Source organism: Myxine glutinosa, chromosome 5 (genome assembly GCF_964187855.1).
Source record: "Myxine glutinosa chromosome 5, kmMyxGlut1.1, whole genome shotgun sequence".
NCBI lineage: Eukaryota > Metazoa > Chordata > Myxini > Myxiniformes > Myxinidae > Myxine > Myxine glutinosa.
The window spans coordinates 45,594,870-45,616,889 of record NC_136265.1 but is presented as its reverse complement, the minus strand read 5'-3'; the positions used below and the strand labels follow the sequence as shown (position 1 = coordinate 45,616,889).

The window sequence follows — 22,020 nt, the reverse complement described above, 5'->3', positions numbered from 1 at the left end:
TTGGGGGTAGGGTAAGGAAATTGGGAGGAATGATTGGGGGAGGGGTAAGGAAATTGGGAGGAATGATTGGGGGAGTGGTAAGGAAATTAGGAGGAATGATTGGGGGTAGGGTAAGGAAATTGAGAGGAATGATTGGGTGAGGGGTAAGGAAATTGGGAGGAATGATTGGGGGAGTGGTAAGCCTGTCATCCTTCCGAGGTGGGCTTATTGAGTACCAGTTCACTGGTAATTCCCTGTTTGTCGTTAAAGGCGGCAAAAAGGGTTGGCGTCAGGAAGGGCATCCGGCCGTAAAACATTGCTTCAAAAAGGGGACCAAAAAACAACAACAACCACGGTTCCCGAAAAAGGCCAACCCCCGCTTGCGGGGAAAAATGGCCTCTAAAGGTGGTTTTACTCACTTTTGGAAATTGCATGTCATGACCTATTTTACAAATTGTAGACCTCGAGTCCTATAATCTGGAAAAACAATCCAAATCCAATGCTTACATTGAACATAATGACCACTTGAGCATAATGGCATTATCGGCCTGTAGTCTCCATGGCGGCTCCATGAGATCTAGGTGAGAGAGAAAGAGGAGTGGAGCGTTTCCAAAGAGAACTGGAAAAGCATCTAAAAATGCAAAGCCCATCCGCGTCCGCTTTGATATCGGACTTGACCAAAATAAACATGACGAAAACAAAAAAAATTGACGATTTTAGGTGACCTTGACCTTTTGACCCCAATAGGTGTAGGCTTCATTGATCTAGTGTGCAAACCCTGCTCAATTTTCAAGTCAATCGGATGGAAATTATCGATTTTGTGACGTTGACCTTTGACCTTTTGATTTCAAAACAATCAGTTTCTACCTTTGATTGATGAACCAATTCAGTGACGCAATATGCAAATTATTAAAATTTCAGGTCAATCGGATGAAAACTGACGATTTTATGCAACCTTGACCTTTAACCTTTTGATATAAAAAAAACAAAACAATCAGCTTCTAGCTTTTGATTGGTGAACGAATTCAGTGACGCAATATGCAAATTATTAAAATTTCAGGTCAATCGGATGAAAACTGACGATTTTATGCAACCTTGACCTTTAACCTTTTGATATAAAAAAAAAAAACAATCAGCTTCTCGCTTTTGATTGGTGAACTAATTCAATGACGCAATATGCAAATTATTAAAATTTCAGGTCAATCGGATGAAAATTGACGATTTTATGTGGTGTTGACCTTTGACCTTTTGACCAAATTACTAATTCGTCTTCTCCATATTCTCATTACAAAGCTTTGTATAACAGTCGATGACAAAAGCTCAAATGGTAAAAAAAAGTTACGTCCTGGACAGACAGACAGACAGACACAGACAAACACACACACATACGCACACACACAGACACATACACACCTAGACACACACTCAGATAGACACACACACACACACACACACACACACACACACGTTTACAAAACCCTGTCTCGTGCTGTGCAAGGGACGGACTAACATTATTTGTCCTACAGGCCTGATGTCTTAGGTTCACCAGAACACCAAGATGGTGGCCGTATTTTTTTGTCAGGGTGCCATGGTGGGTGGAGTCTCACATATTTTGTTGAGCATGTTTTTCTCAACTGACCCACAAAATGATGAGTGTTTTACTTTATTTCCAGGTTGAAGTGCATCACCATTTTCTCGGTCACCTGTGCATCTCTCTCCCTCCCAGCCTTCATGCTCTGCCATTGTACATTCCCGCCCCCACAAATTATCTTCCCCTCCACATTGTCCTCTCTCGTTCAACACATCCCTAATCGTATCTTTTCCTTGCACAACTTAACCACTGCCTAACCCAAACCCTTATCCTTCCTCTTCGCTTCACTTCGAGCAGAAGTTTCCGGGGGGGTGGGGGGGAGTGTAAAAAGGGGATGTGTGTGTGTGTCCGCACCGTAACTTTTTTGAGTTTTGTCATCAAATTTTCACCAAAGCTTTGTTATGATAATATGGAGAAGGCAAATTAAGAATTTGGTCAAAAGGTCAAAGGTCAGCATCACCTAAAATCATCAATTTTCATCCAATTGACCTGAAATTTCAATTTACCATTTGAGTTTTGTCATCAAATTTTCAACTAAGCTTTACTATGAGGACATGGAGAAGGTAAATTAAGAATTTGGTCAAAAGGTCAAAGGTCAGTGTCACATAAAATCGTCAATTTTCATCCGATTGACGTGAAATTTAAAGAATTTGCATATCGGGTCACAGAATTGGTTCACCAATCAAAAGAGAGAAGCTGATTATTTTTTACATCTAAAGGTCGCATGTTATGGCTGCATAAAATCATCAATTTATTTTTTATTTTTTATTAACAGTTTTTCTTACTTTGAGCATACGGAATAAGACGAAGACGTCTGAATATGAACGGACGCGGACGGCCTTTGCATTTTCAGATACTTTCAATAAGTTATGACACAGAGCATGGCATGCAAGAGGTTACATATTCGATTCGAAACAATACGAAACAATGCTTCAATCCCACTCCTCCCTCCAGGTCTGTAAAACAGCCGTTCACCACCATCTCTGATGTTCCCCCATCCAAAACCTTGATCTTTTCTACCCCCGTTAATTCAACCCAGATCCACTTTTTTGAAATACCGACTTCTTCCTGGAAGTCCCAGCAGTGTCCATGTGTTTTTACCTCTCCCACCACCCACCCCCCTTCCCATGCCTCCTTCCCCCAAGCTCTCTCCCTCCCACAGATCTCCCGATGTCCCTGTTCCCAAATGTTGTACTTGTGTGCTTCCCCCCCCCCCTCTCACCATCTTTTCTCCCGCTCCCTTTATTTCATCTTATGTGTCCGTTTGTTTTTGTCATTAATCTTAGCTCTTACATGAGCCTCGATCTTGTATCCCAAAAAATAAATAAATAAAAATACTTGTTAGCATGAAACAGTTGAAGCTAATGTTTGCATCCATAACATGGTAATTGTTGCAATTTTTTGCCCTCGACCCACTTCCATAGTGATTCTTCTTCATCGTAGTTCTTACAAAAGCAGATTTCTCCGCAATGAGCAGAGACGTCATATAAACACCATGACGTCCCGAAACATCTTGATACTGATAATGTTGGAGACATTTTCATCGCTAGTTGGACGGAGGGTTCTACTGAGTGCCAAAGATCCCTTCCTGGAGCGGCCCTGTACCTTCAGACAATTCCACGAGCACGTTTGTCCAACGGCAACTTCACGTACGCTCATGAGGCGAAGATGTCCACAGTTGGCGAATGTTCAATGTCTTACATTGGCCTTGGATTATATTTGGAAACACTCAAACTGCCTCGACCTGCTGGGAATTCTGCGTGAGCCAGTTCCACTGCCCTGGTTTTCAAGGGAATTCTAGAGAAATTGCTTCTGTTGAACTCATGTATGTTCTACCTCAGAAAAAGCTCAAGGAAGTCCCATAAAATTGATGATTGGTGTTCATATTAAAACAAAGTAAATGTTGTGTTGACCCGTGCATTTCATTTCCCATCCTTAACACTTCGAGAATCTGAATAGTTATTTGGACATATAATCCAGTGGTTAATGAAGAGTTTTACCTTTTTATGAACTTTTAACCTCTGCTACTTCCTGCACAAGAAGTATGGAATAATATAAAGCTATAGTTGCCTTGTGTTTGTCTCAATAAATCTCATTCCATGTCAATCCTGATCCATGCCCTCAATTTATTTCTACAGTATTAATCCTCCCGAACACAACGGCTACACCTCCTCTTTCCCCTCATTTACTGTTTCTTTATTGTGCCCAACCGTGACCCACCTGCCCCATCCTCAGTTAGTCCGCAGGTCGTCAAGAGCTCCGTATGGCTGTTGTTGTTGTTGTTGTTGCGGTTCTTGTTGGAGTTCGATTTTTGAAATGTGCACCCATTGGTCAAACATCTGCTGGACCACACCCACATTTGTCGCTTGACTCCACCCACCATGGCACCCTGACAAAAAATATGGCCGCCATCTTGGTTTTCTGATGAACCTAAGACATGAGGCCTATAGGCCTCTGCTGATTATACACTGCCCATGTTTGTTGCGTCAGATGTATATTGGCTTTATTTTGGTTGAGTATTATTCACGATGAGAGACCCCAAAAAATCTAATCATATGTCAAATAAAAATTATTAGTGAGGTTTAATCAAGCCCTTCAGCATGCATAGCACGTGCTTCCCTAAAAAAAATAGCGTTACGTAATTTTTGTTGAAGGGCCTCACATGGGGGTTAAACCATCCCTGACCGTGTGACGCATCACCTCGTTCTTATATAACTGTGGCGGAGGATGACGTGGATGAGAGGTGTCAAGTTGATCTTTTCAGAGCACATTAAATGCGTGTTTCCCAATCTGCCAGCACGGATTTTGTTACAGATTGTGACCACAGTGTAGTCTTTCTTGATACCTCCGCCACCAAAGGTGAATGGAGGTTATGTTTTCACCCCTGTCTGTCTGTCGGTATGTTTGTCTCTCCGTTTGTGAGCAGGACATGTCAAAAAGTTGTGGACGGATTTGGACGAAACTTGGTGGACCGTTTGGGTGTCTGACAAGAACGATTCGATTCGATTCAATATGATTCTGTATTGTGATTTTCTGGTCTACTCTCGGATACAAAACGTAAACTGTTCACCTGGTGGAGGTATGCTCTTCCCACCAAAGATGGCCCACTGACAGCCTCTAACTCCGCACAGCAAAATTACTAAAACCACAGGGCGATGACATTTTACGTCTTTTTCTTCTTGTTTACTATAACGGCCTGTGTGCTGACAAGTAGTCTGGTGAAAAAAACCCAACAAAGTTCATCACTTCCCATCCTATGAAGCACAACAAGATTAGTATTAATATGTCAACTTCAAATAACTGATGTGTACCAACAAATAATCACATTCATCATTTATAAATATTGCCATTTCACCGGGTTCTTCTCAAGTAAATTTATATGAATGAATAGACAAGGTAACTTTTACAATACACATATGGATATTTGGGAAGCATTTTCCATTGTGCTGGTTTCATTGTGCTGGTAGATGCATATTTTGGAGTTGCATTTTCTAGAACCTTCTCTCAAGTAAGTCATGAGATCAGGGCCATCTCTGAGCATTCGATACAATCTGGCACCCACCTTGCTCTCCAAACTCTGTGCCTGGAGAATCCATGCCCAACTTACTGACCTCCTCCATTCTCGTAGCCAACGTGTGCCTCTCAAAGGGTTTCTTGAATCTGTTAAGGCTGGAGTGCCCCAAGGCAGTGTTCTAGGCCTGCACCCACCACCCATTTTTCTAAACTTTATCAACAATCTCTCTGATTTTCTGGAAAATTCTTGTTATCTCTTTGCTGATGCCTCCACACTCTGCCGGAACATCCCAAATCCTTCAGATAGGCAGGTAGCAACAAGGATAGGCAGGTAGCTCTTCCCTCTCTGCCGGCTTTGATGTAATCACAAGCTGGTCAAAAACTTGGGATATGCCTTTCAATCCTAAAAAATCTCACTATCTCTAAAAGGACCATCTGGCAAACCGTCCCATCTACCTTCTTAACAATCTTCTTGAAGAGGTTCAAGTCACTTAAACCTTTAGGCCTATCACTATCAGCTATGATATTTCTTAGTCAAACCACACCTCAAAGTTGGCCTCCAAAGCCAGCCACCGTCTCGGCATCCTCTGTCATGCAAAATCCTTCCTTGGCACACCTGAACTCTTATCCACCTACAACGTCTTCACCCATAGCTTGATGGAGTACTGCTCTCCCCTTTGCAATGGCTCCTCTGCCTCACATATTGCTCAGCTTGACACGGTGGAGATCAAGGCCTTCAAGATTATTGGAATCTCCCGTAATTAAGCTGAGTCTATGGGTCTATCACTTTCACATGCAGACATGTCTGTGGTCTTTTTGTCTCCTACTGTCTCCTTTCTGGTCTCGCCCTCTCTGCTCTTCACATATTCTCCCCCTTAGGTTTCTGTAGGGCACACAAAGTCTGTCAACAACTTCTTTTGAAACTACCTACATCCAGCATCACTACTCACCTCCACCCAATCGCTCCTCTTTTCTCCCACCTGTGGAATGAACTTCCACACTCTCCCTCCAGTTTTTAAAGACAGCTGTTCACCACCATCTCAGATCATCCCCCATCCAAAACAAAACAAAAATGTTCCCCATCCAAAACCATTAATCGATTCTAACCACGTTAACTGTCCCCAAGCCCACCTCTTTCCAACTTTCCTGTTTTTCCTTCCTGAGAGTGCTTCTGTATCCATCCCTTGTGTTCTCCCCTTGTCCTCATTCTTCCTCACATCCCTCATCTTCAAAGTCTCTCTCTCTGTTTGTCCCTCAACCCGCCGCTGTTGATGTGTTTCCCCCTCTCCTGCTGTTCGTTTTGTTTCCTGTAAACACAATGATCTATTTTTTTTACCGCGACCGTCACAATGATGAAGAAGTTGAATAGGGTTTCCATGTATTATCTTGTATTTCCTGGTAGTCCTTAAATTGCAGCTACACAAAGATGGTTCAATACTGTAGATCAAAGTCGAACGTAACTACGGCAAAGCGACTGCGTCGCTAATATGTCTCTGCGTAGTCCCTGTCACAACGGGTAGTTTCCCTCATTGACTGTCATAAAAAATAAACGGTTTGATTTATATTCCTTTAGCTGTTTAAAGTATCACATTTTTACAAGACACGACAGGTTTCACATCGATCTGTGAAGCGGTTTCAGAGAAGGGTTTTTTTAAATATCAGCTTTCAAGCTAATATGGCTGCCAAACCACGTGACATATGACCTTAAAAATGTACACTCTGCATATGTATGGGTAGGGGATCACATTTGTGAAGTTTTGTGTTGATCGGATGAGGTTCATTTTTCTATCCAAGATGGCTGTCAAACGACATGACCTACGATGTCATCATTTTCAACCTATATGCAACAATGGTGTTAGATGACATTTGTAAAGTTTCGAATTGATAGGGTAAGTGGTTTCTGAGATATAATTATTTAATATTTTTCTTCAATCCAATATAGCTGCCACACTATGTGGCCGATGGCGTTTTCGTGACCAATTTTTAATCACCGTGCGTTGTCGATGACAAATGTAAAGTTTTGGGTGATCGCTTCGGTGGTTTGGGAGAAGATGGTTTTTTTAAGGTTTTAGGTTAATCCAATATGGCTGCCAAACCAAGTGACCTATGATGTCATAAATTTGATATTTCAATACAAATGGGTCATAGATCATGTGCATGCAATTTCAGATTTTTAGGATCAGGCATTCGATTTAAACATATTATGGCTGGTATACCACTTCACAGATGTCATCATTATCATGCTTTTATTCCACATTGAGAGTACTTTACCAAGTGCCAAGTTTCAAATGTTTCCATTGAGTGGTTTACGAGAAATTCTTTTAATTATTTGCGTTTAATCCAAGATGGCTGCCATACCATATGACCTATGACGTCACAATTATCAAAAAAACATTCTACATGGGTGTCGCTCCTACCCTGAATGTTTTTTCTCAATCGGACAAGTGGTTGCTGAGAAAAACGAGTTTTAGCCCGTACGGACGGACAACCCAAAAACATAATGCCTCCGGTCACCTTCAGGAGCGGAGGCCAAAAAGTAAAAATTGTAGGTAACTTTTATTTGGACTAGTTGTTAAAATATTATTGAGTACCCTTCAAAAACAACTGAGTGGGAACCTTTCTCATCCTTATGCCCTGGTTCTTGTTTCAACCCTCTTCGAGATGTAATTTATTCACACGAGAGTCAGCATGGATGCTACATCTTGGAGCACATCTTACTTTGTATTACCATAAGTGTAAAGTTGTTGTTCACCACATCCACATTATTGTGAACTTAAAACATCCTCTAGTATATTCTGCAACACTCAACTGTTGACGAGTATAAGATTAATAAAATAATACTTTTCACATCTTAACTCCGACATATTGAATGCTTCGGCTATGGTGTGGCAGAGATCAAGTCTGCGCAAGTTCATGCTTTATTCGTCGCATCAAGGACAAGCACAACATATGACTGGCGGTGTTGATAAAGTGGCACAAAAATAAAATCCCAAAGGTTGCTGAACATCGACTTTCAGAAGTTGGATTTTCGAATTCAGGGGATACTACTTCCAGCCAGTTAAAAAGGATGTTGCCTCGGTAGTCAAAACGCATTTACCTTTGAGCTGTCTAGTCTGGGTTCAGTTTTCGGCCCGACTATAAACTGTGGGCATGGTGTTTCCCTAACGGATAAGGTGGCTGGCTTAAGGTATTAGGGTCCTGAGTTCCAGCCACTGTCAATCCATGAAAATAACAGCAGGTGGACTGACTCAGCTCGTCATCCTTCTGAGGTTGGCAAAATGAGTCCCAGCCTATTAGGAAGAATGCGCCAGTATCCTGCGTTGGAGTGGCGACCCATCCAGGTTTGTGCCCCTTAGCCAAGGAAAAAATGCTTTGGCAGCCTTATACGTCTGAAGATGCCTGCAAGGAGTGGTTTTTCGTTATAAACTGTTGGTTTGGTGTTTCACAGGCAGGCCTTTCCTTCATAAGGTGTGCCATCCCTCGGATGGACGATAACCTGGGTGCACCATCTACTTTCATCAGCGGGTGGACGTTAAAGATGCCATAGTCTCTTTTGACGATGGGAAAGCAAGGCATCGCAGACACCCGGGTCAAATTCCAAATTTCCTACCCAACCACTCGCCAACCCGCACTTGGCAAGCGGGGCAAGTATGTCAAAAGGCCCTCGGCATGAGTCTTTGTGGGACGGGAGGAGGGCTATCATCCATCCTGCTGTTGGATGCATCCTCACCCACAGGAATTCAAAATTAGAGACCCTTTTATGACGAGTTACCATTGTATTTTGTGGCCAGACCTAACTGCTTCAAACAGTTGCGTAGCTGTGCGTTGCTGGGGAATTTGTGTCCTTCAGAAAATACACCCTCATGTTCAGTGAGGCCACAGCACCGATGATTTGCACGACAGCAGCTCCATGTCGACAAACTGCTCAGCTTGGATTCCAATCCTTTCCATAGTCCACTCAGCTCTCCTTCCGAAAACTGCCTCAGGAGTGCAGAAAGGTTAAGTGGGAGATTGATTTTAGCTTTGAAGCGGATAAATTCCATAAAAGCTTTTAGGAACTGGGAGCTACACAATTCCCCCTCCCAGTGCATCAACGAAATGGAAGTTACAAACAAAATACAATCCTCCTTCTTTCTTTCAGAAACACAAAATTCAAGTTTGAGTCTTGCAGATATCAAGGCATTAAAAAAGAACAAGACATCACATTGCCCAATCGGCTTTCCTTTCAGTTTTTCGTTCCTCGATAAATAAATTGCCATTTCCGCCGTGGCCACTAAAAACAAAAACAACATGTGTACATGTTCTTTCATATCATTGAAACCAAAAATAAATGATCGCAGAGAAAAAGTGATCTTCATTTTTCCAGCCATTTAATTCAGCCATTGAAATAAAGGCACAAGCCTTGCACAATCAACATACGCATGGGACACATCCTCTGTGTAAACACAGAACGGGCAACACGTAGATGTGGGCGCGAAATGACTCACTAATTTATTAGACGGAATGATCCAGTGTATCATTCACCACTGGAGATCACCTGTCCTTTTGCTTACCAGCTTACTGTATATTGATTCCCATGCAGGCTCAGATGGGAGTCCTTCCGGCATTAGCCCTTTCCACCTGGCCACTCCATTTAACGGTGAGTTCCCAAGCAGAACTGCAGTACATAAACGATACAGGTCTTTACTACTGCATTTCTGAAAAATGTTTTGTCCCTCACTAATTGGGGGCAAGTCTCCGTGACTAGGCTGTACCAATAAACCAGGAAATTCCAGTCATTGGATGTCACCAAAACTTCCTGGGTCCATCTTAGTCCAAGTTGGAAGCTTTTCTTTACTATTTCCTTTAGGACTCTTCCGATTATTCTGTTTGACCATATTCCAGTCATATCAGCTATCTCTTGCACCGACTTCCACCCCCAACCAGAATCATGGCGGAGGTCCAACACTTTGATTATGCCTGCTGTAATAAAGTGTTGATAAAAGTCTCGGCTTCTTGGAATTGCAGGAAAAAGCGGGTTGTAAAAAAGGGGTTCTTCCACAAACATGTTTGTAGCATAGGTTTCTTGCTGGCGACTAGTAGAAAGGCTTTGCCCGGCATTCAGAAGGCTCTGATAGAATGATGGTAGATGAGATGTGTCGACATGTTGGAGTTGGACTAAGAAAAGTTCAAGGCCGTATCCGAGCCCGCTTGCTTTTCGCAGCACGTGATAGGCCAGAAGTCGGCTTGGCAGTCGTTCCTTGTACAGCAACTGCTGTATGGTACACAGCTGAAAAGCCATGATACGACTTTTTATGTCGATCAGTACCTGGCCACCTTCAGACAAGGGGCTACATATGACATTTGGTAGTAACCAATGGTGACCACTCCAAAAAAAATCCACCAGTAGCCTCTGCACTGCCTTTAGTAGTGCCTCCGGCGGCTGAAGGCAGATGAACCTATGCCACAGGGAAGACGCCACCAAATTATTAACCACTAGAACCCTGCCTTTGTAGGAAAGGTGGGGCAGAGCTCATTTCCACAGTCCCAGTCTTTTTTTGACATGCTCAACAATCCCGTCCCAATTTTTGAGGACGTAATGTGGAGATCCCAGGAAAACTCCAAGGTATTTGACTCCGTCTTCCACCCATTTTAAATTTGTTGGTAGATGCACAGGTGGTACCAGCACTCTTCCAGGTGGAATGTTCTTGAGACAGGGAATCCATAAGGCCTTACTCTTGTCCCAGTTACACTTCAAAGAAGAAGCGAGGCAAAAAAGATTTAAACATTCAACAAGTGCTGGGATATCACTCTCCTTCCTAACAACCACACAGACATCATCTGCATCAGCCGAGACAACTACTGAAGGACTCCCAGGGGATAAAGTCACTCCTGAAATATTTTTCCTAAATAAAATTAGGAGTGATTCCATTACCAAGGAAAATATTAACCCAGAAACCGGGCATCCTTGTCTCACCCCTCTTTGAACCTGTACCGGAGAGCTGAGTTCGTTATTTATTTTAAATAAACTAAATATATTGTTGTACAACAAAGTAACTTAGGCCCTAAAATTGACACCAAAGCCACATGCTTCTAGCACACCATACAAAAAACCATGATCAACACTATCAAAAGCCCTTTCCAAATCAAGGAATATTATCCCAAAATCTTTTTCCAAGCAATCACATTCCATTAAATCTCTGATCAAAAAAATATTGTCATAAATAGATCTGTTTGGGATGCAGTAATTCTGATCATGGTGGACTAGATCACCGATTACCGTCTTCAACCGACTGGCCAACACTTTTGACAATACAGTGGAACCTTGACTTACGAGTGCACCAACTTACGAGTTTTCCGAGATACGAGCCGTCGCTCGGGCGGTTTATTGCTTTGAGATGCGAGCCGAGATCTGAGTTACGAGCTTACGCCACCCGCCACCAGGTGGGTTCCGGTCACGTGGTTATCTTGCCGTGCAAGCATATCTGCCATATATCGCTGCTGCTTTGTTTTCGCATGTTGGTTATTTTGGAGCTTACGCCAGCCGCCACCAGGTGGGTTCCGGTCACGTGGTTATCTTGCCGTGCAAGCATATCTGCCGAATATCGCTGCTGTTTTGTTTTCGCATGTTGGTTATTTTGGAAAATTTCTTAGTTTTAACCATGGGTCCTAAGTAATTGAGTGCCAAGGGCAGTACTGAGAAGAAGAAGAGGATGATGTGCTTGGATATAAAACACGCAATCGTCGAAAAACATGAGCGAGGTGTGCGTGTTGTCGACTTGGTGAGGCAGATGTGAAGGCAGCTGAAGATTTTATTATAACTTTTGCCGAACTGATAGAAGCCGAACGATACATCCCCCAGCAAATCTTCAACTGTGACGAGACAGGGCTCTTCTGGAAAAAGATGCCGAGGAGGACGTATATAACGGCAGAGGAGAAGAGCATGCCAGGCCACAACTTGTTCAGAGTGCCGGCGATAGCTCGCCTTCTCTTTGTGGAAGACACGGTGAGATCCTTAACATCCAACAACTAATGGGACGCAAACGGGGCGCCCAGTTTATCGGTACACCCATTGATGAATCACCCTGCCTGTGAAACACCGACATGACAGGTTATAGCTGGGTCGGGATTCAAACCCAGGCTGGACAGTTTAGAGTCAAGTGTGCATACCTCCAGTCCAGGCCATCCTGCCAACTTGTATGCTGCATACAGGTGAAATATAAAGCGCGAGATATTTTTATTTATACTGCATATTTTTAAAAAAATTGGTGTGGTTTTTGGCGGGCTGGAACGGATTAATAGCATTTCAATGCATTTTAATGGGGAAATTTGATTTGAGAAACGAGCAAATTGAGTTACGAGCTCGGTCACAGAACGAATTAAACTCGTAAGTCAAGGTTCCGCTGTATTTTGTAGTCCGTACATAATAACGAGACCGGCCGCCAATTCTTTATCTGCCGTAGATCTCCAGTCTTTGGAATCAGCGACACCACTGCTCTTCTGAAGCTTAGTGGGAGTTCTCCAAGCACCAAGGATGATTCCAGGACATTCAATAATTCAGGGCCCAAAAGGTCCCAAAAAGCCAAGAAAAATTCTGCCGGTAGGCCGTCAATCCCAGGAGCTTTCCCCGAGTCCATTTCACTTAGGGCCTACGTTAGCTCAGGCAAAGTAATTGTTGAATCCAGGCCCAGGCACTGAGGCTCAGTTAGGGATGAAAGGTGAGAAGTTAAAAATTTCATGGTTTGCTCACAAACATTTTGTTTTGCATAAACTTTTGAAAAAAACTCTCTAATGCACAACCTTACATCTCCAGGGTTGGCAACCATGTTTCCCCTAAAGTCTTGTACAGAGAAAAGGGTTTTGGGTGACTTATTTACCAAATCCATTTGGAAGAAAGATTTACTAGGGGTGTCTGATACCTTTAAATTGTTTATTCTTAATCTGATTAACATGCCTGCTGCTTTCTCCTGAATCAGCTCTCTCAGTTGAGCCTTCTTTTCAACCAATAACCTGAGGTCTCTTCTGTTATTATCGTTAGCCAGTTTCCACTTTAACCGTATAATATCAGCTTCTAAACAAGCCATTGTTATATTTTTTACGTCAGTTTCATTTGAAACAAACTGCTGACAAAACACTCTAATCTGAGCTTTTGTGTTATCCCACCATAATGCTAAAGAAGAGAAAGAGGGCTTTTTTGAAAGTTGGATGACCCAAAAAGCAAAGGACGGAAGGCGTCTTTAAACAAAGGATCTTCGAGAAGACTGGTATTGAATTTCCAGTATGCACTTTTGCGTAAGAGTTGAGGGGAAAAAAAGGCCCATGGTAACTAAATGATGATCAGAAAACAAAGATGGAAAATGATTTGGAAAGATAACCGCATTCCTGAACTGTGAGTTTATGTACCAACGGTCAAGTCTAGCGAAGGTCATTCTCCCATTGGCACATCGTCCCCAAGTATACTCAGATTTGTTGGGGTAATGCAGTCTCCATGCATCTAGCACACCCACTGCAGAAAAGTAATTTAACAAATCAGTACTACCTTCGGGATGAGGTTCTGCTGTATTTCGGTCTATACTGGGTTTAAAGGTGCAATTAAAGTCACCCCCCATGCAAATACAATTATTGAGATCTATCGACTGCATGTGTCGAATTAAAGATGAAAAGAAAGCTCTTCGTTCCACACCCTCACTTGGTGCATAAACGGTGAATAGTGTAAACCGAAAATTATTAATGACCAGTTCCAATGAAATAAACCGGCCTTTAATCACCTCCTGGAAGAGGCATGACTCAGGTACTATTCTGAGTACCTGGTCTGAGTAAAAAGGCTACACCAGCAGAAGAAGAAGACATGTTACTAAAAAAACATTGTCCCTTAAAGAGGCGACACCAGTCGTACTCCCCATTTTGAATTATATGGGTTTCCTGGAGTAAGAGTACATCAATTTTCTTGCGCTCAAATAAACTTTTCACCTGAACCTGGCGGTTTTGGCTTGCACCTCCGCCGTTCATATTTAAGGTTCCAAAGGTGATTTTTTTTCATGGATTATCAAAAGGCGTGAGCGGTTGTTGGGAAATCTCGCTCCCTGCTTTTGTAACAGCCTTTCTAAGCCGATGAAACAGCGACCTTGTTAAATGAAATTCATCCGGCCTCCTAATTATGTCCTTTGCAGCCTGGATGAATGAAATTAAATCAGGAAAATGATCTTTTACAATCACATTTCGGTGTCGGTAGGTGTCATTCAGAAAAGAAATAACAAGTTGAGGGGCTATGGATGACTGATACGATGAAGATTGAGACAACTCAGTCATCTCAACTTCATCCTCTGAATCTGACAAATCAGAAACAGCTCCGCCCGGATCACATATATCAGTCTGCACAGTCCCCATTTTGATTCCAGCCAAGTCCGAAGATTTGCTGGAATGTTCTATGGTAGAGTCATCTTCACTCTGGTACCCGGGACATTCAGCAGGAGCTGAAATCTCGGCTTCACCCTCCTGCAGGGAGATGTTCAGTGGCTCAGTTTGACGAACCAGTGTCATGATTTAGATCTTGCATTGGTAAAGAGGAGCTTGGGGCTGAGACATTCCCAATCCGCTCGGTCTCAGCAGGTAGTGAAGGTGGCGGCTCACTAATGAGCTCACCATCATCTTTAGTCTCACCATCTACTTTTTCTCCCAGGTTTTCGGTGCTGCCCGATAATGTTTCAGAATTAATTAATTCAGGTTCCTTCTCCCTGGTGTCAATACAGCTTGTGGACACCTGAGAAAGGCGTTCCAGGGCGTCTGCACCCACACTCTCTTTATCCAACACTACCTTTTTCAAAGTAATGTTGGAGTTACAAGCACCAGGTGCTCTTCGTTTTTTTGTCACCACAATGGGATTTTCTTCCATCTCCTCACTGCACGTAGCATCTGCCACCACAGGTGGGTTATCTGGGATTATTTCATTATTTACCGAATCAGCGGTGTTGTCGTTTTCACTAACACGAACAGGAGTATTATCCCTACTCCTCGAGTGCGAGGGAGCGGCGGTAGGAACCGTTCGGGTATTTCGGTTTACCTTGTTTCGTACGTTAGAGACCGGGGTGTTATCTCTTTTACAATCAGCGTCACTATGACCTGCTTCACCGCACCTTGCACACGATACCTTCGGACAAAACCTTTTCACATGGCCAAAAGCTCCGCAATGGAAACATGTTAATGAGGCCGATGACGCATACATCTGGTACTCATGGTTGTTCACCTTTACCTTGAACGTGATGTTTAACCCCGTGTCATCGCCTCGATCCGGAAGCACCATATACACCTGCCGTCTGAAGCTCATCACGTGTTTAACACGTTCATCCTGAGACCGGAGCGGAATCATTGTGATTTTCGACACAACTGTTCCGTATCGGGACAAAACGGACATCAGCTGGTTGCAGGTTATAAATGGGGGTACGTTAGATATGACGACCCTCATCGACGGAGTGTCCATAGGCGACGCCAAGACAAAGAGACCTGTCTCTGTGGTTAATCCCGCACTAACAACATCGTGAACGAATTTTTCATCGGACACAAATACAACAACTTTTTGATTCATTCTCGACACTGCTCGTACATTCTCACAACCGATTATTTTCCCCACCGACAAAACAATGTCCTCAGTGGAAGTTCCTTCGGGTGGAACACACACAAATGCATGCTTCCTTGTTAAGTTGTCAAACGCCTCTAACCGAGAGCGTGTATTCGCCATCCAAGCGAATTAACACCCCCCACTTGTCCGAACCAGACAAGCCGGTACCAAACCGAAATAAATCAAACTAGAATAAATAATAAACGTGCATTATAAGCACAAAAAGGCTTACAAAGCGTCATCGAAGCCGGTAGGCCGCACCCAAAATGGGTCCGCTCTCAAACCTCTCTCTCGAAGACAAAGGTGTAGAAAGGATGAAAACAAAATGCCAAAGTACACAGGATGGAAAGGAGAGGGAGGGGGGGGGGGGCAGGGGAGGGCAGGAGAGGAGGAAATCTCACAACGAACTCACTACAACACAGAGCAGTTGCTCACAGCCGCCATGACGCCACGCCCAACACAAACGGCCAGCAGGGGGCGAGAGAGAGAGAGAGAGAGAGAGAGAGAACACGAGCACGATAGCCTTCCATAATGATATCATTGGAATATTGTAATCTCTCTCTCGGCTGTGAAGAAAGTGATGGTGAAAGCTCGATACCAGATTTCAACGTGACATTTCCTAGCAAGTGTTGCACTTTGTTTTCTGATAAAATATCATCCTTGTACAGTAGTTGAGACAAAATTCACATTATTGGCAGAATACATATCTCAGAATTTACTTTGCCGAATTAAGCACCTTTTTGCCTGGTCAAGTGTGATATACCATTTCAATCACAATCAAAAGCGATGAAACACACGAATGCGTGATAATCCGATGGCAATACGCAGCATTGAATACGCGGCGGGATAATTGAATGGGTAACAAAATGTTGCCTGAAAATCCACGTGACACGGCTCGGCCAATGACGTCGCGAAGTGACGAGATCCTAATCTGACCTGACGAGATCCAAATATGGCCAGACTCTCTTTCTATATGGCACTGGTTGATGGCGTCAGGCAAGGTATCATCGGATGCTGAGAATAAATCTCCTAGGAGACGAAGTGGTGCACCGTACACTAGCTCTGACAAAGCGGTGCACCGTACACTAGCTCTGACAAAGCGGTGCACCGTACACTAGCTCTGAAGAAGTGGTGCACCGTACACTAGCTCTGACGAAGAGGTGCACCGTACACTAGCTCTGACAAAGCGGTGTACCGTACACTAGCTCTGACGAAGTGATGCACCGTACACTAGCTCTGACAAAGCGGTGCACCATACACTAGCTCTGACGAAGCGGTGCACCGTACACTAGCTCTGACGAAGCGGTGCACCGTACACTAGCTCTGACGAAGCGGTGCACCGTACACTAGCTCTGACGAAGCGGTGCACCGTACACTAGCTCTGACGAAGCAGTGCACCGTACACTAGCTCTGATGAAGTGATGCACCATACCAAGCAGGACCATAGATAGGTATGTCTGTCCAGTGCATGCAGACTGCAGTTGTCATGTGCTTTTAGGGAAGGCTTGAGCTGGCGGTGGAAACGCTCCACCATACCATTCGCTGCTCAATGGTAAGTGGTGGTCCGCACCATGTCGGTTCCCAGTAGTTGAGTCAGCTCGTGAAATAGAGCGGATTTGAATTGACTACCACAATCTATAGTCATGGTTAATGGAACTCCATAACGTGTGATCCAGGTGTGAACAAAAGCCCTGATGATGATAGGTGCTATGATGTCAGCCATTGGTGTAGACATGGCCGGCGCTACCATTAGGCCAACTAGGCAGCCGCCTAGGGCGCAGACATCAGAAGGGCGCATTACTGAACTTGTAGCAATAGCTCGAAGACTTCCAAAGTCTATGCTGCCACAAGAAGTACTTCTCTTCATACCACAACAAAAACTCCTGGATAATGTGCCTAATGTTTCCGTTGCTTTAAGGATCCTTCTCACACTTCCAGAGTCAGTGGCAAGTGGTGAACGTAGTTTCTCAAAGCTCAAAGTTATAAAAACTTACATACGCTCTACAATGTTGGAAAAGAGACTAGTTGGCTTGGCAACTACATCAATTGAACATGCCCAGGCATCAGCACTTGATCTGGTTGAATTTGTGACAAAATTTGCAAAGGAAAAGGCACGCAAAGTGAGATGTTGATGTGTCTGAAATTGAAACTTTTATGAGACATTTTAAACTCTGTTTGTCTGGTTTTTTTGTTTGTTTCTCTGTCTGACTGTAAGCGAAATATTGTGGTGACATGACGGGTTGGTTACGCCAAGTATCCTTAAATGGTATATACAGTATACTTAAAGGTGTGTGAAGTAAAAGGTTTGAATGTTGTGTTGCCAATGGCTGAGGTATGCATTATACCGAGTGCCCTTTAGTTCAAAATGATTTGTGTGCCAAAATATTTTCTTTTGTATTTGCAAAAGATAATCAAAGATTGATTATTTAAAATTTTGATTTTGCACATCTAAAACTTATTGCTCAAACCAAAAACTGTTTTGTTTATCTATAATTTCCATTCACACTCATAAAGGGACCACTTTATTTATTTTGCATTGCAAACCACATGTAGTGTCATATTTTTTAAGTGAAAGCCCATTTGCCCCAAAGCGTGGGGTAACAGGGCCACTGCCATATTAATGGATATTGCGCCTTTAATATTGGTGCTGTTGGCATCTTACGGTATTTATTCTTGCAATTTAAAATAAATTTAGCAGTTTCAAGTTTTCTGCTTTTTATTTTTTCTACAAAACATATTTTTAATAATCGAAGTTGGCAAAAAAAAATTTGGGGGGTGGGGGAGGGGATGCAAGTAGCTGGCCTTGCCGAGGACGCAAAATAGTCTGGCGCCGGCCCTGGGTGTAGGCTACAGCCAATGGGTGAAGCGGTCAATACAAGTCAGCAAATATTGGTTCTCATCAGATGGTGGTTTGGGATCAAGATCCACATGGAGCAACCATCCGTCATGTTGGCGCCTCTGGCTTCAGATGAATCTGGAGTTAGGTGTTTGTCAGTGCGTCTTTGATGGTGTGGTACGCTTGAAAGGGTTGGCTCCGATCATCGGAACACTTCAGGATGCTCAACAGCTGCGAGTAACTCGTTCAGCGGCTCCATTGTTGTGGCTGCGTTTATGAATTATCATTATCATGTTTATGAATCATGCCCTGTCTTAAGAGAAGTGAATTCCGGCAGAAAATTTTCTGGAAGGTTCACTTGGCTGCACCTGGATGGGTTTGAGGGCTGTGGAGTGGCGGCTGAAATCCTAATCCTATCCAGGTTCCTCCTGATGACTCCGTCTTTGCTCTTTACTTCTTCTGGTTCCTATGTTTATGAATCATTCCCTGTCTTAGAAGAAGTGAATTCCTGCAGAAATTTTTCTGGAAGGTTCACTTGGCTGCGCCTGGATGGGTTTGAGGGTTGTGGAGTGGCGGCTAAAACCAGAATCATATCCACTATCCAGGTTCCTCCTGATGACTCCGTCTTTGCTCTTTACTTCTTCTGGTTCCTTCTGATGCTTGCAATATTTGGTTTTCCGTTTCATTTGGAATAAATCGATGGTAAAAGTTGGTGAGACCCAAAAACTCTTGCAGTTTGTGCTAAGATGACGGTATCGCAAAATCCTTATTTATCGATGACAATGCCAATGTCCTGCAAACGGGTAAAAAGGAGACGTATGTAGGTGTTCCTGATGTTCTTCTGTAGTTATGTTATTTATTTATTTTTTGTATACTAAGTCTGGCTCACTGATAGTTTGTATACTGAAAGCTTTGTATACTAAGTTTAATCATACTAAAATACGCGATTTGTGTCTGTCTGTCTGATGAATTTTTGACGCCAATACATGCCGTCGTTACTTATCCAATCTCAACCAAACTTGACAGGATGACCAAAGGTTACATAATGAAGGTTGTAGCGCATTCATTTGCCCCCCTCCCCAAGGGAGTTTTCTCCCCGAGCGGGTTTTCCCAACCCATTGTCGTCAACGGGTTGCGTGTTGAGGTGTATATAAATGTTAAATTACCTTTATCGTGGCGTATTTCCAAAGAAGATTTATCGTGGCGTTTCTCCAAAGACGCTTTTAATAACAAAATTAATAATAATCCAATATTGTTAATGTTATTCCAAAACAATATTAATACCAACAATGTCCCACTTCCCCAAGGCGTTTTTCCTGCAGTGATAACGTCTATAAATAGCTAATCTTACTATAATTCACCAAATGTCTGTCTGTCTATCCGTTCGTTCCCAGGTACCACAAAAACGGCTGAACCGATCGCAACGAAATTTTGGGTGGGTAATCCTGGGACCCCCTGGAGTAAAATAGGCTATATTGTTTTTCCAATTTTCCAATTTTTCCAATTTTCCAGTTTTTCCAAACACGATAGAATAATATTTACCGATATGAACAGTGATGTGGCTTTTATTGAAATTCTACAAATATTGTTTAGATTTTGATGAGAATTATGAACCTGCCGCGAATGGGGAAGTGGACAGATTACGGCAATGAGCTGATTTGATAATATCCCCATACAACCGTCATTTAAAACAGTATTTTATTAAAGTATCAATTGATGATTGGAATTGAGTGAATACAATTACGATTTTGAATTCGTAATTGTATTCACCCAACCGTACGGAACTTCACATCAGGATTTAAATATTTGTTTATGTCACGAATGTTGATTTTTATATCAATGCTATTTCATTTGTGATTGGAGTTATACTGTTTGGAATGAAAAAAGAGATATCGAGTTCAAGTGAATGACGGAATGCAGTGACGGTTTCTACTTTCTAAACGTAAAATTCACGGATCGCCATATGCAGATTCGCCATTGACTGGGTATGGAACAAACGTACCCATTTGTTTGCGAACGGGTACGTTTTTCATGTAAGTCCTTCACAAACTTGCTGTCAATGTATGACGTGTGACTGAAGGTGCTACAGGAATGTGGAATTTATTGGTTTCATGCTTTAGCATTCGCCGTTTCTGCATTGTCTGTTTGCTTCTGGCCTCCCACCCGTGCGTAGCACGGGTACCTCACTAGTAATTATAATGGCGTTTCTGTGGGAGCATCGGCTTCTACAGGAAGTAAAAATATTATACACCACAAACACGTATGCTTAGCTTTTTAAACAGTCGCTAATGCTCTTTATAACACTAAATGAAGAAATTTGGAGGAATCCCGACATCCGTGAAGTAAGGTTTACTTACAGAACTGAGCGAAGATCTACTGTACTCCATATAACCCACAAATGTTGGGTAAATAACATGGCCCTTTCTGCCGCTACCGTGGCATTTTTCGTAGCGAACTTTTGAAACTCGCTCCTGCTGTTTCATACGAAACTGAAAGGGAGAAGCTCTGGTTGTGCTCCTTTACCAAGCAGCTTGCTAGCGCTTGTCAATCCAGCCGTTCCTTAACGGTTTTGAATGGAGTGCTTGCTCGAATGCTTAAACCACTTGGCGATCTCTTCACAAGGAACTTGGTGAATGAACACACACCCAATGTTCTTGAGACCCGACCATAGATCGACTGTAATCTACATACCCCAAAGAGGAATGACCCTTCCTGGCCTCCCGGAGTCTGCAGGTGTACTGGTATACTAAGAGAGCACACGGTTGCGCTGGCGATTAGAATATCAGCAATATCGGCATTGCAGAACAGTAATCCATGGAGCACCTGATCAAGAAAACGTTGAAAGGTTTGTGCGGCATGGTGTAGGCCAAACAGCATCAAAAGGAATTCGAACAGGCCTAATGGCTTGGTGACTACTTTCTTCGACTCTATGAGATCTTTTCTGGAGTAGGTTTGAGAGTGGGCAACCAAAGTTGAAATTAACCTGATGCAGGTGCCCATTCTGCAGTAGAACTTCCAGTTAGAATTCCTTGCAGGAGCTCCATTCACTCTCTTTTGAACATAATGCTTTGAAATTATCAGAATTGGAAAGGGAAGTTTTATAACATTTCACTTGTATAAAACTTGTTTCAGCAAACTTTGCTTCCATTTATATTAACAAATACACTTGAATTAAACAATGACTTTTGGCATGACGGACAGGTATACTAACCTCTACACAATTTGGATGCTGCAATGCAAATGGATGATAAAAAAAATCATATGACCAACACCACATGACTGGCTGGATAAACAATTAAATTCCAATTGTCTTTTTCTTTGTCTCCGATAGGCCTTACATAATTTTTGCTGTTATGAGAAACAACATTTTTTTATGCCGAAGTTTATTCATCCCATCAAGGACGAAAACATCATATGACAGGCAGAGTTGATAAAGTGGCGGAAAAGTTAAACAACGTATATCAAATGTTTGAATTGGAATTTAGAACACAGGACTTCGATCATGGG

The 22,020-nt window shown here is 42.8% G+C and overlaps 1 protein-coding gene across 1 annotated transcript in view; it reads left to right on the top strand.

The window, feature by feature from the left end:
- The first annotated feature begins 3,065 nt into the window (after window positions 1-3,065).
- The window catches only part of LOC137428633 (uncharacterized), a 71,217-nt gene continuing 52,262 nt past the window's right edge, over window positions 3,066-22,020 (top strand). Inside the window, exon 1 of the mRNA XM_078777288.1 lies at window positions 3,066-3,330. Within this exon, the coding sequence (XP_078633414.1) occupies window positions 3,066-3,330 (265 nt within the window). The remainder of the gene's footprint in view (window positions 3,331-22,020) is intronic.